This window comes from Pseudophryne corroboree, chromosome 11 (genome assembly GCF_028390025.1).
Source record: "Pseudophryne corroboree isolate aPseCor3 chromosome 11, aPseCor3.hap2, whole genome shotgun sequence".
NCBI classification, from domain to species: Eukaryota; Metazoa; Chordata; class Amphibia; order Anura; family Myobatrachidae; genus Pseudophryne; species Pseudophryne corroboree.
In genome coordinates this window covers 345,664,778-345,686,236 of record NC_086454.1, presented here as the reverse complement: position 1 = coordinate 345,686,236, position 21,459 = coordinate 345,664,778, and the positions used below count along the sequence as shown (strand labels likewise).

General features: G+C 46.9%; 1 protein-coding gene across 3 annotated transcripts in view; it reads right to left on the bottom strand.

Moving 5' to 3' along the window:
• Positions 1–21,459, bottom strand: part of PLCG2 (phospholipase C gamma 2) — a 391,280-nt gene that overhangs the window by 5,483 nt on the left and 364,338 nt on the right. The window contains exons 32-33 of one of the 3 annotated variants that reach the window (XM_063945955.1): positions 18,524–18,696; positions 6,922–6,971 (exon numbers count right to left, since the gene is read on the bottom strand). In XM_063945955.1, coding sequence (XP_063802025.1) covers positions 6,923–6,971; positions 18,524–18,696 — 222 coding nt within the window. In that variant the 3' untranslated portion in view covers position 6,922. The remainder of the gene's footprint in view (positions 1–6,921; positions 6,972–18,523; positions 18,697–21,459) is intronic. The other 2 variants (XM_063945956.1, XM_063945957.1) reach the window with 2 other exon arrangements.

The window sequence follows — 21,459 nt, the reverse complement described above, 5'->3', positions numbered from 1 at the left end:
CATGGCAGCCCGCCTGGAGTTTGCCAAAATGCACCTGAAGGACTCTCAGACCATGAGAAACAAAATTCTCTGGTCTGATGAGACAAAGATTGAACTTTTTGGCGTGAATGCCAGGCGTCGTGTTTGGAGGAAACCAGGCACCGCTCATCACCAGGCCAATACCATCCCTACAGTGAAGCATGGTGGTGGCAGCATCATGCTGTGAGGATGTTTTCAGCGGCAGGAACTTGGAGACTAGTCAGGATAGAGGGAAAGATGAATGCAGCAATGTACAGACACATCCTGGATGAAAACCTACTCCAGAAAGCTCTTGACCTTAGACTGGGGCGACGGTTCATCTTTCAGCAGGACAACAACCCTAAGCACACAGCCAAGCTATCAAAGGAGTGGCTTCAGGACAACTCTGTGAATGTCCTTGAGTGGCCCAGCCAGAGCCCAGACTTGTATCCGATTGAACATCTCTGGAGAAATCTGAAAATGGCTGTGCACCGACGCTTCCCATCCAAGCTGATGGAGCTAAAGAGGTGCTGCAAACTGGAATGGGCAAAACTGGCCAAAGATAGGTGTGCCAAGCTTTTGGCATCATATTCAAAAAGACTTGAGGCTGTAATTGCTGCCAAAGGTGCATCAACAAAGTATTGCGCAAAGGCTGTGAACACTTATGTACATGTGATTTATTTTTTATTTTTAATAAAGTTGAAAAAATCTCAAAAAAACTTTTTTCACGTTGTCATTATGGGCTATTGTGTGTAGAATTTTGAGTGAAAAATGAATTTATTCCAGTTTGGAATAAGGCTGTAACATAACAAAATGTGGAAAAAGTGAAACCCTGTGAATACTTTCCGCAATGTATGTAAGCGTTCCCATAGCCATTGAGTACGTTTGCAGTGTATCAGATTTTAGGCCGCTGTTCTCTGTCTCAGTGATATAGAAAGTCTGACCGCTGTGTCCTTCAGTGCGATTACTGCCAGGAAGTGTGCTCTGTATAGGGAAAATGTCTGCCCCAAGTAGTCTGAAATGTTGAAATTTACATTTAAACATAAATCTGTAGGTTTTATGGAGATATTAATCATGTGGACATCAGCCTCCTGGGGTGTCCTCTCATCATACAGATCAGGTTTCCCAGGGTCTCCTCTCATCATACAGATCAGGCTTCCAAGGGCGTCTATCGTACATATCGGGCTTCCCAGGGTGTCCATCATACATATCTGGCTTCCCGGGGTCTTCCCTCATCATACATATCAGGCTTCCCGGGAGGTCCTCTCATCACACATATCGAGCTTCCCGGGGGTCCTCTCATCACACATATCGAGCTTCCCGGGGGTCCTCTCATCATACATATCAGGCTTCCCGGGAGGTCCTCTCATCACACATATCGAGCTTCCCGGGAGGTCCTCTCATCACACATATCGAGCTTCCCGGGGGTCCTCTCATCACACATATCGAGCTTCCCGGGAGGTCCTCTCATCACACATATCGAGCTTCCCGGGGGTCCTCTCATCACACATATCGAGCTTCCCGGGGGTCCTCTCATCATACATATCAGGCTTCCTGGGGGGTTCTCTCATCATACAGATAGGGCTTACCGGGTGGTCTTCCCATCATACATATCGGGCTTACCGGGGGGTCTTCTCATCATACATATCGGGCTTACCGGGGGGTCTTCTCATCATGCAGATCATGCTTCCAGGATGTCCATCATACATATCGGGCTTCCCGGGGGGTCCTCATCATACAGATAGGGCTTCCCGGGCGGTCCTCTCATCATACAGATAGGGCTTCCCGGGGGGTCCTCTCATCATACAGATAGGGCTTCCTGGGGGGTCCTCTCATCATACATATTGGGCTTACCGGGGGGGTCTTCTCATCATACATATCGGGCTTACCAGGGGGTCTTCCCATCATACAAATCAGGCTTCCCGGGGTGTCCTCTCATCATACAGATAGGGCTTCCCGGGGGGCCTCTCATCATACATATCAGGCTTCCTGGGTGGTCCTCTCATCATACAGATAGGGCTTCCTGGGGGGGAGGGTCCTCTCATCATACATATCGGGCTTACCAGGGGGGTCTTCTCATCATACAGATCAGGCTTCCAGCATGTCCATCATACATATCTAGCTTTCCCGGGTGGCCTCATCATACATATCGGGCTTCCTGGGGGGTCCTCTCATCATACAGATAGGGCTTCCCGGGCGGTCCTCTCATCATACAGATAGTGCTTCCTGGGGGGTCCTCTCATCATACATATTGGGCTTACCGGGGGGTCTTCTCATCATACATATCAGGCTTACCAGGGGTTCTTCCCATCATACAAATCAGGCTTCCCGGGGTGTCCTCTCATCATACAGATAGGGCTTCCCGGGGGGCCTCTCATCATACATAGGCTTCCTGGGTGGTCCTCTCATCATATAGATAGGGCTTCCTGGGGGGGGGAGGGTCCTCTCATCATACATATCGGGCTTACCAGGGGGGTCTTCTCATCATACAGATCAGGCTTCCAGGATGTCCATCATACATATCTAGCTTTCCCGGGTGGCCTCATCATACATATCGGGCTTCCTGGGGGGTCCTCTCACCATACAGATAGGGCTTCCCGGGCGGTCCTCTCATCATACAGATAGGGCTTCCTGGGGGGTCCTCTCATCATACATATTGGGCTTACCGGGGGGGTCTTCTCATCATACATATCGGGCTTACCAGGGGGTCTTCCCATCATACAGATCAGGCTTCCCGGGTGTCCTCTCATCATACAGATAGGGCTTCCTGGGGGGCCTCTCATCATACATATCTTGCATCCTGGGGGGTCCTCTCATCATACAGATCGGACTTCCCGGGTGGTCCTCTCATCATACAGATATGGCTTCCCGGGTGGCATATTGGGCTTACCGGGGGGTCTTCTCATCATACATATCAGGCTTACCAGGGGTTCTTCCCATCATACAGATCAGGCTTCCCGGGGTGTCCTCTCATCATACAGATAGGGCTTTCCGGGGGGCCTCTCATCATACATAGGCTTCCTGGGTGGTCCTCTCATCATATAGATAGGGCTTCCTGGGGGGGGGGCGGGTCCTCTCATCATACATATCGGGCTTACCAGGGGGGTCTTCTCATCATACAGATCAGGCTTCCAGGATGTCCATCATACATATCTAGCTTTCCCGGGTGGCCTCATCATACATATCGGGCTTCCTGGGGGGTCCTCTCACCATACAGATAGGGCTTCCCGGGCGGTCCTCTCATCATACAGATAGGGCTTCCTGGGGGGTCCTCTCATCATACATATTGGGCTTACCGGGGGGTCTTCTCATCATACATATCGGGCTTACCAGGGGGTCTTCCCATCATACAGATCAGGCTTCCCGGGTGTCCTCTCATCATACAGATAGGGCTTCCTGGGGGGCCTCTCATCATACATATCTTGCTTCCTGGGGGGTCTTCCCATCATACAGATATGGCTTCCCGGGTGTCCTCTCATCATACAGATCGGGCTTCCCGGGGGGTCCTCTCATCATACATATCGGGCTTGCCGGGGGTCCTCTCATCATACATACTGTATCAGGCTCCCTGGGATGTCCATCGTACATACCAGCATTACATTCATGTAATATAACAGGCCCCTAAGGTTATCCATTAATATTAAGCATCAGCTTTCTAAGTACTCTATCCACTAATTGTAAACATCAGGCTTCCTAGGCATTCCAGTAATTGCAAACATCAGGATTCCCAGGCTATCCACTAATCCTAAACATCAGGCTTCCCAGGCTATCCACTAATCCTAAACATCAGGCTTCCCAGGCTATCCACTAATCCTAAACATCAGGCTATCCACTAATCCTATACATCAGGCTTCCCAGGCTATCCACTAATCCTAAACATCAGGCTTCCCAGGCTATCCACTAATCCTAAACATCAGGCTATCCACTAATCCTAAACATCAGGCTTCCCAGGCTATCCACTAATCCTAAACACCAGGCTTGCCCAGCTATCCGCTAACTGCAAGCATTAGTCTTCCCAGGCTATCCATTAATATCGGGCTGATCCTAAACATCAGGCATCCTGGGCTATTTACGCATCATACATTTACCACATGCACCATCTAAATTTTATCCATTGCGGTCACAGGTAACTTTTTACCATGCCTGTTACTTTATTCTCTATGACTTGTAAGAACCGATCTTCAACTTCACAGCTCATGTCCATAAGTTTCATGCCACAAGATAAATTTTAAAAATTTGCACTTGGAACTCATAAGAAAGTAGCGGTCACTCACATCCTGTCTCTAACGTTCAGGTACATAAAACCCCCACAAACATCTAGAAGTTCTATGATTTACAAGATGTTCATTGTATAGTTATTACAGACACATTCTGTAGCCAGTATTTGTGGGGTGAGGGTGTCTTAAGATTGGTTCATCTTGAGAAAACAAAACCTGAACCTTGCAAAGAGTTCCCCTTATTGGGACGTTTAGCATGTTTCCTGATTACTATAAGGCATAAGATTTTGGTAACTTGAAAGCTGATGTTGACACTTGCCACAAAATCTAGGCATGTGTAATTATTAAGCTGAGGAGGTGCTAGACCTTGATACTGCAGTAGTCCCAATGACGTCTTTTGTTGTGGGATAGTCTATACCTTCATCTTATTCCACAACAAAACGTGTCCATTATGCTACTTGGGATTACCATTTTACTGATCTTTACAACGTCCTTCATTTACTAATTATACTAATCGTGTATAATTAAATTGAAAAAATAAAAAAAGCCCACTTAGTGGCAGATTCCATTAGCAGTGGGACTTAACGCACCTGGACTTATTCAATTACTGCCCCAGAGGGTGCACTTGATAGCAGATTTCCTTGCAACTCCTTACCACGTGGGGTGACTTCATAGCTCTGAACACGTAACACGAAATCTAGCAGCGGACTCACCGCACTGGGAAATTGGGTAGTAATTGAATAGCTCCGGACGTTATACCCAGTACTACAGCCGCGCTGTAAACTGCGCAGCTCATTGAATTTGCCACTTAGCATTAATTTATTGCAGCAGACGACGAACTCCTTAATATGAAATTAAACATAAAGAAAATTAAAACTTAATGTAAAAGGACATCTTTCAATTTACTAACATTGTATTTATGAATATTTCTAACCACATTAACCAACCAACTTTTGTCTGCAAAGCTTAAGGTAGACAGTGAAAGCCAGTGTCTGGTTGCTGGGGTTTTTACTTAAATGCAATGTTGGCCATATGTAATCAGGCCCTTTTCAAAGTTAGTGCTCCTATAGCATTTAGGTGGGGTTGTGCCACGTGGAACCATACAATCTTCAAAGTTACACGAGTTTCAACTGCAAGACCCTTCATGAAGAATTTTGGATGACTGGATTTTCTGTGCCCATTGGTTCCCAACGGCTTCCTCAGGCCTCCAATCACTGCAAACTCTATACTCTGTCCCCATGGCCAATTAAGGTTCCCAATGTAAGCTCTCACGAGCAGGGCCTTCTCCCCTCATGTGCTTTTCCCTCTCTTACTTAGACTGTGTTCTACTCCATGCTTACTACAGTGGCACCTAACCCTCGGCTTCTGCCACCTTGATGCTTATCTCGGTGTCCTGTCCCCTGACGCAGCAATGTTTATATTCCATGTACTTGTCCTACATTGTCTTGTACTGTAAGTCACTTCTTTCGCTCATGTGTTTTGGTACTTTGTTAGGCGCTGCAGAACCTTTGTGGTGCCAAATAAATAATAATAATATTAATACCTGGATGGTAAATGTGGAAACACTATCTATGACGGTATAGCTCAGTTCCCTTGAATATGGCACATACACTCTATATAACATCTACAGAATTCATAGAGCTTGAGGAACACCGGTTATGGTGTCTGCTATGCGTCAGCTCTCAAAGGTCTAGACACACCAAGCAGCCATGTGCCAGCGGTTCACAGTGGAGAAGCTCTTTAATGCACAGATCACCTACTGCCATTAAGCTGCCCATATACGCAGACATTTGGGTGGTCAGTTTCACCACAGATCGTTGCTATTGTGAGTGTAAAACAACTAGCAATCCTCAAGGTCTGGCCAGATGTCAGTTGGGGCTACCAGAAGGTGTGCCATTGGCCAACCGCACTAACTGCCAACCATAGATTCGCGCCAAGTGCCGGCTGGTTGGGTCTGTACAGTTTGCCTGTGCTCGTACGTGAACAGCTGAAGTCGGTGGCTCTCACAGAAATATAGCAGCATTCTAAGTAACAAAACTGATAACTATAAAAATGATGATAACACAGTAAAGTGTATAATGCAGTAATGTAAGAAGTGTTCCATTAGGTTTAGGTTCTCTGGAACTCCTAATTGCATATGGGGGTCATTCCGAGTTGATCGTAGCAGATTTCGGTTGCTGCGCAGCGATCAGGCAAAAAATCGACACTTCTGTGTATGCGTATGCGGCGCAATGCGCACATGCGTTGTACTATTACAACGAACGATGTAGTTTCACACAAGGTCTAGCGAACCTTTTCAGTCACACTGCTGGCCGTAAAGTGATTGACTGGAAGAGGGTGTTTCTGGGTGTCAACTGGTCGTTTTCAGGGAGTGTTCGGAAAAACGCAGGCGTGGCTGGGCGAACGCAGGGCGTGTTTGTGACGTCAAAACAGGAACTGAACAGTCTGAAGTGATCGCAAGCGCCTAGTAGGTCTGAAGCTACTCTGAAATTGCACAAAATTATTTTGTAGCCGCTCTGCGATCCTTTCGTTCGCACTTCTGCTAAGCTAAAATACACTCCCAGTGGGAGGCGGCATAGCGTTTGCACGGCTGCTAAAAACTGCTAGCGAGCGAACAACTCGGAATGACCACCATGATACGGACAAACTATTTACCAAACTTGACTAATTTATCTAGCGGAGCACAGATCTTTCTTTGGGGTGTTACCTTAGAAATCGGGCTGACCTTGGTGACTGAACTTGCGGTGCCCTGGTCTGCTGTAATAAGAGAGAGATAAGGGGTAATTCTGACCATTATTATTATATACTGAATGTGCTTTAGGTCTCTTTTATAAACCGGTTTGTAGCAAGCATATAGTAAGAGAACATAAAACACCCGGATGACTACTGATAAAATACATGGGGGACTGGCTGTCACCAGGGAGAGATCAGTGTCTAATATAATCACCCTATTATTCCACATGCCATGAGACAGCATTGAGGTGGGGCGTTTAGTAGAAAGGGTCATGTCTGGAACTGTATATGTATAAGATAATAACATTACCGTTTTTGGTGAGTGCAAATACAGAGCCATCCCACACTATGGGCGCGATCCCAAGTCAGACGCAGCAGGGCGATATCTTGTGCATGTGGAGCAATAGTTTTGCGCACACGGACAAAGGGGGTAATTCAGATCTGATCGCTGCTGTGCGTTTTCGCCCAGCGGGCGATAAGCGTTAAACTGCGTATGCACTGCAAAGCGCACGTGCGTCGGCAAACAACACCAGGCATCGGCGGACAGCGAAAGTCTGGTGTGAAAATTTCGATTGCACGGGCGTTCGCAAGGTAATTGTTATGAACCACAGGTAGTGGTTCATTTCTATTTTATGTTTATTTAGTTGTCTTGCATGCCAGGATTTCCCATTGCTCTGTTTTAGATTACTCTTGTCTGCTGCCGCTGGTGAGTCTGTGCAATTGCAGCTTGTTCCCATGTGTTCAGCCTCATCTGGCTGCTAATTGCATCTTGTCAGCTTGGAGTCCTGCAATAGGCCAGCTGCACTGGATTATTAATTAGGCCTCTCTGTTATATGCTGGCTGATTGCAGTTCGCAGATGCTGGTGATATTTCTGGGTTTTCAGTCTGCTTGAGTTCTGAGCTTGGTTCCTGCTAGTTCCTGAGCTTCCTGAATGCTGAATCTGTTTGCTGAAAGTGTTTCCAGTCCTGCTGTATCCGGTCGTTCCTGTTCTCAGTTGTCCTGTACTCGGAAGTCGTCATCTGTTTCTGGAGTCCTGACTGAGCACCTTTGAACATCCAGTGGTGTTCGTGAGTCACGGCGTAGCCGTGTGTTGCGGCTGGGCCGCTTAATTATTTATCTTTTATTATTTGTGTTCCGGAGCTTTTGCGGAGGATTCCGCTCCCACAGATCCACTCTGGTATCCAGCGGTGCTGGGTAGGAGTACGGACTAGTGGATTTTGGTTGTCCTTTTCCCTGGCGGGTTACCGCACATACCTCAGGTTTAGTCAGTTAGCTTGTAGCCCCTGGCCTGGTTGTTTAGTCAGAGGGCCCCTTGTTATCACCCTGTCTCGGATTTCCCTTTGTCTCCCATTAAGACCTGAGGGGGCATCGGAGTTGGGCAGACATAATCCGCCCTTCAAACGCTACTGCCATGGGCTCAAGCAACCATAGTCTCGCAGGGGATTTCTGACCACACGGGCGAGACAACGGAGTTAGGGCGCCAGGGGCTATTCCCTTTCCATTCCCCTTTCCCAGCATTACGTCCTGGTGCTCTGGACTCGCTTCATAACATCTCCCTTGTTCTGAGCACCAGGAACCTAACATTATCACCAGCCATACCACAAAAAAGAAATAAAACTTTTTTTCTTTTTTGGCCCAGTCCAGTGTCTAGTCTAGAATCCAGTCCGGTGTTTTGAATCCAGTCCGGTGTTTTGAATCCAGTCCGGTGTTTTGAATCCAGTCCGGTGTTTTGAATGTTTTGAATCCAGTCCGGTGTTTAGAATCCAGTCCGGTGTTTAGAATCCAGTCCGGTGTTTAAAAAAAAAAAAAAGTCTTGTTTTGTTTAGCAAAATTTAGTCTTGCCTTGCCTTGCCTTGCCTTGCCTTGCCTTGTCTTGCCTTGCCTTGCCTTGTCTTGCCTTGCCTTGTCTTGCCTTGTCTTGCCTTGTCTTGCCTTGTCTTGTCTTGTCTCGTCTAGTTTTAAATCCTCCTATGTCTACTATGCAAGCCCTGCAGGCATCTCTCGCAGCTCTGAACTCTGTATTCAGTGCTTTGAGACCAGAGCGACTAGAAGTTTTGCAGCAATCCCTAAAGCAACTGCAAAACCTTCTGACTAAAATCTTGCTCATTTTGCCAGAAGTCGTTGAGAGTACATCTATCTCTAAAGAGACTCTTGCTCACAGTATGGTGACAAGAGAATCCTCTGGTCTAATTGAAGAGAAAAGGTTTAAAAGTTTTCTGCGGCCCAGGCTCTCAGAAGAGGAGCGTCTGCGTCGCAGAAACTTAAACTTATGCCTATATTGTGGGGGTTTAGGCCATTATCTGCAGACCTGTGAGTTGCGCAAGCCAATGTGTGGTGATGAGTCTTGCCCTCTGGCCAAGTTGAGTCATGATACAAGACCTACTCCTGTCTCTACTGTGGCAGAGGCACTTGTCACACAACCCACACATAAAGCTCTCTGTCCTATAATTGGGGTCCTTGGGCAAGGGAGCCCCATTATAGATTCAGGAATCAAAAGAGAATGTTTCTCTCCTCTCTTGAGGTTCCTGTGGAAGCGGAGTTGCAAGTCCCTGGAGTGATGCCTGATGCCCAGGTTCCTGGAGTGGTGCCTGATGCCCAGGTTCCTGGAGTGGTGCCCGATGCCCAGGTTCCTGGAGTGGTGCCCGATGCCCAGGTTCCTGGAGTGGTGCCCGATGCCCAGGTTCCTGGAGTGGTGCCCGATGCCCAAGGTCCTGGAGTGGTGCCCGATGCCCAAGGTCCTGGAGTGGTGCCCGTAGCCCAGGGTCCTGGAGTGGTGCCCGTAGCCCAGGGTCCTGGAGTGGTGCCCGTAGCCCAGGGTCCTGGAGTGGTGCCCGTAGCCCAGGGTCCTGGAGTGGTGCCCGTAGCCCAGGGTCCTGGAGTGGTGCCCGTAGCCCAGGGTCCTGGAGTGGTGCCCGTAGCCCAGGGTCCTGGAGCGGTGCCCGTAGCCCAGGGTCCTGGAGCGGTACCCGATGCCCAGAGTGCTGGAGCGGTACCCGATGCCCAGAGTGCTGGAGCGGTACCCGATGCCCAGAGTGCTGGAGCGGTACCTGATGCCCTAGCTTATAGAGGGACATCAAATATTATAGTTCAGGTGTCCATATCGGAAGGGGTCTCAGAAGCTGTTACCCCAGGTAGGGACTTGAAAAGCGCAACCCTAGAAAGGGTCTCTAAAACCATAGTTCTTGAGGGGAACTCGAGAAGCAAAACCCCAGAAGGGATCTTTGAAGTAATATCCCCAAGTGGGGTCTCGAGAGACGCAGCCCCAAAGAAGGGTCTAGAAGTCGCTTCCCCAGGAAAGAACTTAAGAAGCATAGCATTAGTGGAGGATCTGAACGTTATTGCTTCAGCAAAAGTCCCGGAAGTCATAGTCCCGGGAGAACTTTTGATAATTATCGACTCAGAGAGGGAGGCCGATGGCCCGATCCCAGTCAGGGAGGCCAACGGCCCGGTCCCAGTAAAAGAATCCGAGGTGCTGGCCCCAGCGGGGTTCTCGGAGGCCACTGCCCCAGCGGGGTTCTCGGAGGCCACTGCCCCAGCGGGGTTCTCGGAGGCCACTGCCCCAGCGGGGTTCCCGGAGGCCACTGCCCCAGCGGGGTTCCCGGAGGCCACTGCCCCAGCGGGGTTCCCGGAGGCCACTGCCCCAGCGGGGTCCCCGGAGGCCACTGCCCCAGCGGGGTCCCCGGAAGTCACTGCCCCGGGTGGGGTTCAGAAAGTCACTGCCCCGGGTGGGGTTCAGAAAGTCACTGCCCCGGGTGGGGTTCAGAAAGTCACTGCCCCGGGTGGGGTTCAGAAAGTCACTGCCCCGGGTGGGGTTCAGAAAGTCTCAGCCCCGGGTGGGGTTCAGAGAGTCTCAGCCTCGAGTAAGGTCAATAGTGACCAGGTCCTAGCAAAGCACTCCAGTCAGTCAGATGAGAAGGAAACAGATCCTGACTCTGATATCTCAACATTCATAACCTTTGATGGGGACTTCGCCCAATTTCTGGCGCTTTTCAAACACTATTACACTATTATGTTGTCTAGACCATTTCTGGGCATCACTTCAGAAAACCTTGGGCTCTATCTGATTTATTCTTTTAGAGGAGAGCCTTCTGAGTGGGCAACCAGCCTAATGAAAGCTGAAGATCCCATTCTTCAGGATCCCCTAGCATTCTGTGATGCAATTGTTAAAAAAAACGGTTCCAAAGAAATTGGTTCAGGTTCCTCTAAGTCACCCGTCTTGTCTGCTGAGAGTCCACCAAATACTGTAAACTCTGCACAAGAGTCCCAGCCCGATGTTTTGACTGCAGGATGTGCTTTTTTGACTTCTTCTTCTTCTTCTTCTAATAATAGTACTTTACCAGAAAGTTCAGCTCCCAAGGGTAAGAAACCTGTCTCTGATTTGAACGCAGCCTTGCTGGGTGGTACCATCAGTTCAGACAATGTTTGGGGAATTACCTTGGTCAGACCTAAAGAGCTTTGTAAAAAGAAGAAGAAGAAAAAGAAATAATTTTTTGACTCTTGCCTTGATTTAAAAAAAAAAAAAAAAAGAGATTTTTTTTTTCCTCCTTGTCTTGTGTCCTGTGGCCACCGTTAGGGGGAGGGCACTGTTACAAGTTGTTGCTACAGCTTGTTTTTGTTTTCTTGTCTGTTAGACCAGTGTGTCAGGTTTTTGTTTTTTTTTGTATCCCTTGTTCTGGATAGTCTGAATTTTGGGGTCTTTTGACCCCTCCTCAAGGGGGGGGTAATGTTATGAGCCACGGCTGTGGCTCATTCCTGTTTTGCATTTTTGTTATGTATTTTATGTTATACTTCTGTTTATGTTCCCCGTGGGTGTCATGGGGTGCTCGGAGCTCACCCTTAAGGAGGGGATACTGTTATGAACCACAGGTAGTGGTTCATTTCTATTTTATGTTTATTTAGTTGTCTTGCATGCCAGGATTTCCTATTGCTCTGTTTTAGATTACTCTTGTCTGCTGCCGCTGGTGAGTCTGTGCAATTGCAGCTTGTTCCCATGTGTTCAGCCTCATCTGGCTGCTAATTGCATCTTGTCAGCTTGGAGTCCTGCAATAGGCCAGCTGCACTGGATTATTAATTAGGCCTCTCTGTTATATGCTGGCTGATTGCAGTTCGCAGATGCTGGTGATATTTCTGGGTTTTCAGTCTGCTTGAGTTCTGAGCTTGGTTCCTGCTAGTTCCTGAGCTTCCTGAATGCTGAATCTGTTTGCTGAAAGTGTTTCCAGTCCTGCTGTATCCGGTCGTTCCTGTTCTCAGTTGTCCTGTACTCGGAAGTCGTCATCTGTTTCTGGAGTCCTGACTGAGCACCTTTGAACATCCAGTGGTGTTCGTGAGTCACGGCGTAGCCGTGTGTTGCGGCTGGGCCGCTTAATTATTTATCTTTTATTATTTGTGTTCCGGAGCTTTTGCGGAGGATTCCGCTCCCACAGATCCACTCTGGTATCCAGCGGTGCTGGGTAGGAGTACGGACTAGTGGATTTTGGTTGTCCTTTTCCCTGGCGGGTTACCGCACATACCTCAGGTTTAGTCAGTTAGCTTGTAGCCCCTGGCCTGGTTGTTTAGTCAGAGGGCCCCTTGTTATCACCCTGTCTCGGATTTCCCTTTGTCTCCCATTAAGACCTGAGGGGGCATCGGAGTTGGGCAGACATAATCCGCCCTTCAAACGCGGCTGCCATGGGCTCAAGCAACCATAGTCTCGCAGGGGATTTCTGACCACACGGGCGAGACAACGGAGTTAGGGCGCCAGGGGCTATTCCCTTTCCATTCCCCTTTCCCAGCATTACGTCCTGGTGCTCTGGACTCGCTTCATAACATCTCCCTTGTTCTGAGCACCAGGAACCTAACAGTAATTGACAGGAAGAGGCCGTTTGGGGGTGGTAACTGCCCATTTTCTGGGAGTGTCAGGGAAAACGCAGGCGTGCACAGGCATTTTCAGGGAGGGTGTGTGACGTCAGCTCCGGCCCTGATCAGCCCGTTCTCATCGCACTGGAGGAGTAAGTCCGTGGCTGCGCAGAGACTGCACAGTATGGGAAAATCGTTTGATGGTGAGTGAGGTGCGAATGGATTTGCAGCTGTCCGCTGACAGGGATTTTTTGCAGCTCGGCGTACACGTGGGATCGCACACTTGCACGGTGAATATGCACTCCCCTTGGGCGGCATCTATCTGAACGCAGGACAACAAATTTAGCAGCCAACGATCAGATCTGAATCACCCCCAAAGTCTGTGCACTGGGCAGAGTCGGGCGCACGGTAACAGAATTGTATGGGGTGTTCCTGGAGGGTTACTGGCAGGTAACAGGGAGGTGGCTGTGAAAACGCAGAGATGGGAGTTTTGTTGGGATGTCGCTGACAGCAGTTGCGTACAGGGACATACAGCCGCCCACATAGAGGGTCATATTCCGACAGAGAGACTGCACCTGCCATAGTAACAGCAAATTGTTGCTCTTTGGCCAGGAAACCCCTTTGGAGAGATTGGGGCGGATTCAGTATGATATACCAACAGCGGCATCCCAGCCACCAGTATACCGGCAGCGGGCAAGCGATAGAAAGTTACATTCTCCCTCTATGGGTTTTGTGGATACCCACAGAGGGAGAATAGCCTGTGTCGCCGGTATTCCGGTGTTGGCATTTCACCGCTTATCAGGATCCCGGCGTGTGTATTGTGGTCGCCGGGATCCTGATTGGCAGTATATTAACTGCTTCCCATAGGGGCATTCTCTTCTTCACTACCCCTCTTATTGTTTTATTTTAAAGACGAATTCCAGCCTGGAGGTCACTGGATGGCGTAGGATGGTAGCTAGGAGGAAACACAATCCAAACGGGCTGCAGCAAAGATGTATGAGGGCATATCTGTATTGGGTAGGGAAGTCAATGTATGGGATAAGGAAGTCAATGTATGGGATAAGGAAGTCAATGCATGGGATAAGGAAGTAAATATACAGGGATAAGGAAATAATGTATGGGGATAAATAAGTCAATGTATGGGATAGTAAAAGTCAATGTATGGGATAAGGAAGTAAATGTATGGGATAAGGAAATAATGTATGGGGATAAAGAAGTAAATGTACCAGAATAAGGAAGTCAATGTATGGGATAAGGAAGTCAATGTATGGGATAAGGAAGTCAATGCATGGGGTATAAGGAAGTCAATGTATGGGATACGGAAGTTAATGTATGGGGATAAGGAAATGTAAGGGGATAAAGAAGTAAATGTACCGGAATAAGGAAGTCAATGTATGGGATAAGGAAGTCAATGTACAGGGATAAGGAAATAATGTATGGGGATAAAGAAGTCAATGTATGGGATAAGGAAGTCAATGTACAAGGATAAGGAAATAATGTATGGGGATAAAGAAGTAAATGTATGGGATAAGGAAGTAAATGTATGGGATAAGGAAGTCAATGTACAGGGATAAGGAAATAATGTATGGGGATAAAGAAGTAAATGTACCAGAATAAGGAAGTCAATGTATGGGATAAGGAAGTCAATGCATGGGGTATAAGGAAGTCAATGTATGGGATAAGGAAGTTAATGTATGGGGATTAGGAAATGTAAGGGGATAAAGAAGTAAATGTACCGGAATAAGGAAGTCAATGTATGGGATAAGGAAGTCGATGTACGGGGTAAGGAAATAATGCATGGGGATAAAAAAGTAAATGTACCGGAATAAGGAAGTAAATGTATGGGATAAGGAAGTCAATGTACAGGGATAAGGAAATAATGTATGGGGATAAAGAAATCAATGTATGGGATAAGGAAGTCAATGTACAAGTATAAGGAAATAATGTATGGGGATAAAGAAGTAAATGTATGGGATAAGGAAGTAAATGTATGGGATAAGGAAATAATGTATGGTGATAAAGAAGTAAATGTACCAGAATAAGGAAGTCAATGTATGGGATAAGGAAGTCAATGTATGGGATAAGGAAGTTAATGTATGGGGATAAGGAAATGTAAGGGGATAAAGAAGTAAATGTACCGGAATAAGGAAGTCAATGTACGGGGATAAGGAAGTCAATGTACGGGGATAAGGAAGTTAATGTATGGGGATAAGGAAATAATGTAAGGGGATAAAGAAGTAAGTGTACCCGAACAAGGAAGTAAGGCCCTCATTCCGAGTTGTTCGCTCGCTAGCTGCTTTTAGCAGTATTGCACACGCTAAGCCGCCGCCCTCTGGGAGTGAATCTTAGCTTAGCATAATAGCGAACGAAACATTCGCAAAATAGCGAAAATAAATTTCTTTGCAGTTTCTGAGTAGCTCGAGACTTACTCCTCCAGTGCGATCAGTTCAGTCCTTTTCGTTCCTGGTTTGACATCACAAACACACCCAGCGTTCGCCCAGCCACTCCCCCGTTTCTCCAGCCACTCCCACGTTTTTCCCTGAAATGGCAGCGTTTTTTCACACACTCCCATAAAACGGCCAGTTTCCGCCCAGAAACACCCACTTCCTGTCAATCACATTACGATCAGCAGAACGATGAAAAAACTTCGTAATGCCGTCAGTAAAATACCAAACTTCTTAGCAAATTTACTTGGCGCAGCCGCAGTGCGAACATTGCGCATGCGCAGTTTGCGACAAATCGCTCCGATGCGAAGTAAAATAACGAGCGAACAACTCAAAATGAGGGCCAAAATGTATGTGATAAGGAAGTCAATGTATGCGATAAGGAAGTTAATGTATGGGGTATAAAGAAGTCAATGTATGGGATAATGAAGTCAATGTACGGGATAAGGAAGTCAATGTACGGGGATAAGGAAATAATGTACGGGGATAAAGAAGTAAATGTACCGGAATAAGGAAGTCAATGTATGGGGATAAAAAAGTAAATGTACCGGAATATGGAAGTAAATGTATGGAATAAGGAAGTCAATGTATGGGGTATAAGAAAGTCAATGTATGGGATAAGGAAGTCAATGTACGGGGATAAGAAAGTAAATGTATGGGATAAGGAAGTCAATGTACGGGGATAAAAAAGTAAATGTACCGGAATAAGGAAGTCAATGTATGGGATAAGGAAGTCAATGTATGGGGATAAAGAAGTAAATGTACCGGGATAAGGAAGTCAATGTATGGGATAAGGAAGTCAATGTATGGGGTATAAGGAAGTCAATGTATGGGATAAGGAAGTCAATGTATGGGGATAAAGAAGTCAATGTACCGGGATAAGGAAGTCAATGTATGGGATAAGGAAGTCAATGTATGGGATAAGGAAGTCAATGTATGGGGTATAAGGAAGTCAATGTATGGGATAAGGAAGTCAATGTACGGGGATAAGGAAATAATGTATGGGGATAAAGAAGTCAATGTTTGGGATAAGGAAGTCAATGTACAAGGATAAGGAAATAATGTATGGGGATAAAGAAGTAAATGTATGGGATAAGGAAGTAAATGTATGGGATAAGGAAGTCAATGTACGGGGATAAGGAAATAATGTACGGGGATAAAGAAGTAACTGTACAGGAATAAGGAAGTCAATGTATGGGATAAGGAAGTCAATATATGGGATACGGAAGTTAATGTATGGGATAAGGAAGTCAATGTATGGGGTATAAGGAAATCTCTGGGGATAAACACGTAACTGAACAGGTATAAGGAAGTGTTTGGGGACAAGGAAGTAACTGTAAAGGGATTAGGAAATAAATGAATGAGGATAAGGAAGTAAGTGTATGGGAATAAGGAAATAACTGGATAAGGAAATAAATATATGGGAATTAAGGAAGTCAGGAAATACATGTACAGTGATAAGGTAATAAATATATTACATTGATGAACACAAGCTAAAACGACTTTTCTTTTATATCCTCTCATTTAAACAATAAAAGATTGGAATTAAAAACATATTAAACAGATGCATCAGAGATAACATCCTACAGGTAACCATGGAGACACCAATTCTTCTGAGTACCAAGTGCAAAAGGACAGCTGTAAGAACAGGTAACCGCCACCAGGTAATGTATACTGTACTAAGACAGGGGCAGTACAGCATGTCACCGAGCCCCATGGTAATCATTGGGTAAGGGCCCAGTGATGACAGTATAGCTCATTCCCCCTGGCCCTACTCTTTTCCAAGCATGGCATGGGCCTGGGGAGGAATGAAGCAAGGTCCTTGGAAGGGGCCATACGGCAATGCCAGCCCTCCCCTCACCTCCGATTCCGGTAGCGGCATCACTCGTCACTGTACAAAGTTCACCTGTAGCTCTATAGTGCTTCCTGAGCAACAGACCCTGCCAAATGTAAGGGCCCACAGACAATACAGGAGAGACGCCAACCCTACTGAGTAGTAACGAGTGCAAGAACAAGTTAAGGCAATCTATGGCTCTCAAACTGGGTGAACTGTAAGTGTCAGCATGCACAAAGTAGTTTATCTAGGGTAACATACAATATTGAACTGAACTCCTGTTTTCATTTGTGTACATTTATATATATAATTCTGAATGTTTTATAAAGTGGCTTTTTGAAGGGTATCTACTGTAGCTATAATGGATATAAAACCCCACATCACCCCTGACCCCAACCATCAGATCTCACCCCCCCCCCCCCCCCCCCCCCAGCGATATGACTGACGAGGGTCGGGCAACCAATATACCCAGAGCAGGGCTTTAATCATTAGCATCACTCACTCTAAAGGGATGTACACATAGGATGACTACAAATGGCACATCCTGCTGAATAACTGAGACATGGCCAAATGGGCATTATAGATGGTCACCTGATTATGTAAGCCCACAGGGTGTAGCTAAGTTATTAGGACTGTAGAGAGCCCCTTGCAATCAGCACACGATTACTGTTGCAGCTACATAAGCTGGAACATGGACTCACAGTACTGTATGGGCAGGTAGGACCTGTATTAGTGACAATGATTAAATGCTGATGGCGTGAGGTTTACCAGTGCGGAGGGGAAAGCCGCCACATAGGTAAATGCATTGTGCCTGGAATTACCTTTTGTAATGGTTAGCATTACTGCCTCACAGCACTGAGGTCATGGGTTCCATTCCCACCATTGTCTTGTGTGGAGTCTGTATACTCTCCCCGTGCTTTCGTGGGTTACCTCCGGGTGCCCCGGTATCCCCCACAGTCTAAAAACCCTAACCCTAGCCTGAATGTGTCTGCGTATACATGGGCAGGCTTGATGGTCCAAGTGGTTCTCATTTTATGTTTCTACGTTGCCTTAAAGGGGTTTTCAACTTTCAAAATAACTTAGCTAAATCCCATCCCTTCCCAATAAGGGCTGCGCCTCTCCTAGCAGCACTTACCTGTGTCCCGGCACTGACATATAGCTGAGACGTCAGCTGATCCCTGTTGGTGCCACGCGGACCTCTCCGTAGCAGGGACCATGTGACACAGCTGCTCTAGGACACGGTGTATCTGCTTGGCTAGACCCGAGTAACACCCAATGGGATTTACATACAGTTCGGTCTTATAAAAGCACCGTGCTAAACGGAAAGAAAGGTGGGGGTCCCGGGAAAGTGAATTCTGTTGGGAAGTTATAGAGTGTAAGGGACAGAGAAAGCGGAGGTACATGAAAGAGATTGGTATTAGGTAGTAGCATAGAGGAAGAACACACAAGGTTCCCCGCACACCTTCTGGGATCCGGCGACGCAGCCCCCCTGCTGTCATTCACAGGCTGTCTCGCCATGGCTTCTCTGCTTGGAACCCTGATGTTGTCATGTGTTTCGTACAAGGACACTTCATTATTATGGTTTATATGCCTCCGCAAGTTCCCTGATGACGAGTACAGCTCTTCCCCGTTCCCCTTAAATGATAACAAAAACAACACAGTTATTTACTCTTACAAGTTAATGCTAAACATTTCTCACGTATAGTATTGGTTAGTTGTCGGCAAAACGCTTTACAAGCATATGATTTATATGTATTATAACTATAACCTCCTATGTAGATAATAAACAGCATGCTAAAGAAACAGAAACTCTCTTATTTCTGACTGTATAAAACGTAACTTGTAATTCATTTAAAGCAACACAACAAACAGACAGCGCAGCAAGATATCACACTGTCGACAGCAGTATAGTCCACATATACATCAGTGATAACACACGTAGTTTCCATACAATATAAACATTCTAAAAATGAAAAGTGCAGGTGTTGCCCATAGCAACAAATCATATTCTAATTATCCTTTATCTATTGCAGAGGTTCTCAACTCGGTCCTCAAGGACCCCCAACAGTTCATGTTCTCCAGGTCTCCTCACAAAATCACAAGTGAAATAATGACAGTAGCTCCACCTGTGGCTCTTTTAAAATGTGTCAGAGAGTAATGAGTACACCTGTGCACCTGCTTGGTGACCTGGGAAATGTGTCAGTGATTAATGAGTACACATGTGCACCTGCTGGGTGACCTGGGAAATGTGTCAGTGAGTAATAAGTACACCTGTGCACTTGCTGGGTCACCTAGGAAATGTGTCAGTGAGTAATAAGTACACCTGTGCGCCTGTTTGGTGACCTGGGAAATGTGTCAGTGAGTAATAAGTACACCTGTGCGCCTGTTTGGTGACCTGGGAAATGTGTCAGTGAGTAATAAGTACACCTGTGCGCCTGTTTGGTGACCTGGGAAATGTGTCAGTGAGTAATAAGTACACCTGTGCGCCTGTTTGGTGACCTGGGAAATGTGTCAGTGAGTAATAAGTACACCTGTGCGCCTGTTTGGTGACCTGGGAAATGTGTCAGTGGGTAATGAGTACACCTGTGCACCTGCTGGGTGACCTGGAAATGTGTCAGTAATGAGTATACCTGTGCTCCTGCTGGGTGACCTGAGAAATGTGTCAGTGAGTAATGAGTACACCTGTGCTCCTGCTGGGTGACCTGGGAAATGTGTCAGTGAGTAATGAGTACACCTGTGAGCCTGTTTGGTGACCTGGGAAATGTGTCAGTGGGTAATGAGTACACCTGTGCACCTGCTGGATGACCTGGGAAATGTGTCAGTGAGTAATGAATACACCTGTGCTCCTGCTGGGTGACCTGGGAAATGTGTCAGTGAGTAATGAGTACACCTGTGCTCCTGCTGGGTGACCTGGGAAATGTGTCAGTGAGTAATGAGTACACCTGTGCACCTGCTGGGTGACCTGGGAAATGTGTCAGTGAGTAATGAGTACACCTGTGCTCCTGCTGGGTGACCTGGGAAATGTGTCAGTGAGTAATGCGTACACCTGTGCTCCTGCTGGGTGACCTGGTACATGTCTCAGTGAGTAATGAGTACACCTGTACACCTGCTGGATGACCCGAAAAACTTGAATTGTTTGCATCCTAGAAAACGAGTGACAGAATAGGTTGCTATGGACGACACCACTTCTTTTCATTTTTAGAAGCATTAGTAAAAGTTACCATCAGAAAGCAGAAAAGAGAGATATTCTGTACCCAATTCTCCTAACTAGCGACTTAATCAGAAGTGACATTAAGACTTTGTCAGCGTCTTCCACGGCTTGTGCTACCCAGACCCGGAGAGTTCTGTTTCCCTGCCATCTGTGTGCCTTTATGATCTCACATTTCCCGGCTAAGTGCCTGCAGATGTGCTTTTTATCTAAGCAGACCTACTATTAAATTACAACAGTTTATCGAGGATTTTTCAAGTCACCGAACAGATGGATCGGGCCTCAACGCAATGTGTTCATTTCACATTCAGATTACATTGGCAGCGAGTCTGACTCCTTAATAATCGTAAAGATTCATGGTTCACCGTGGATCCATCAAAATATTTTGAGACCCTCCTTCTAGTCTATGAAACATCCCATTAAGGATATTCACAAGATATTGAGGGAGACCAATGGCGTTTCCCAATGGCTGCCCCTAAGAACGCATGCAGTGGACGGGAACCAGAACTTGGCACGTGTCAGTAAATTGGCTTCAGAATTTTTTTCTTCTTTAACTTAAACTTTAATACATAACTATTAGTGCAAATCCCATCTCCGCTCACAAGAGCCCTGACAGCTGGCCCAGATTACATAGACTGGTCATTCTGTGCTGCCTCTCCCACCCCAGGCTCCACCCGAGGCCATGGGTCTTCAACCTGCGGCCCTCCAGCTGCTGTGAAACTGCACATCCCAGCATGCCCTGCCACAGTTTTGCTATTAAGGTTTGCTAAAACTGAGGCAGGGCATGCTGGGATGTGTAGTTCCACAGCAGCTGGACGGCCGCAGGTTGAAGACCCATGGGTTAGGCCATCATGCAGTTCTACAATCCTGGGCCAGCCTGCCAAGCCCTGAAATGGGCATTAAATTGCACATAGACCTGAATTTGTGGAGCAGTTTTCACTCCAGGTGTCAGAGCTTGTACAGATGTGTACGGCCAACCATTGTGCTAGCTGAGTACATGCTGCACTATTCATCTCATGTGTATGGGGATCGAAAAATCCCTACTTCAACATCAGCTTTCTCTCAACTCCACGCAAAACGGAATATTTAGTATACTGGCGTCAGTGGGTCCAAATTGCTGGATTCCGCTGGAGCGCCTAACAGTCCAAGCGGCTCCGGTTGTCGCCGGTAAACTTCCCATAAACGCAAAA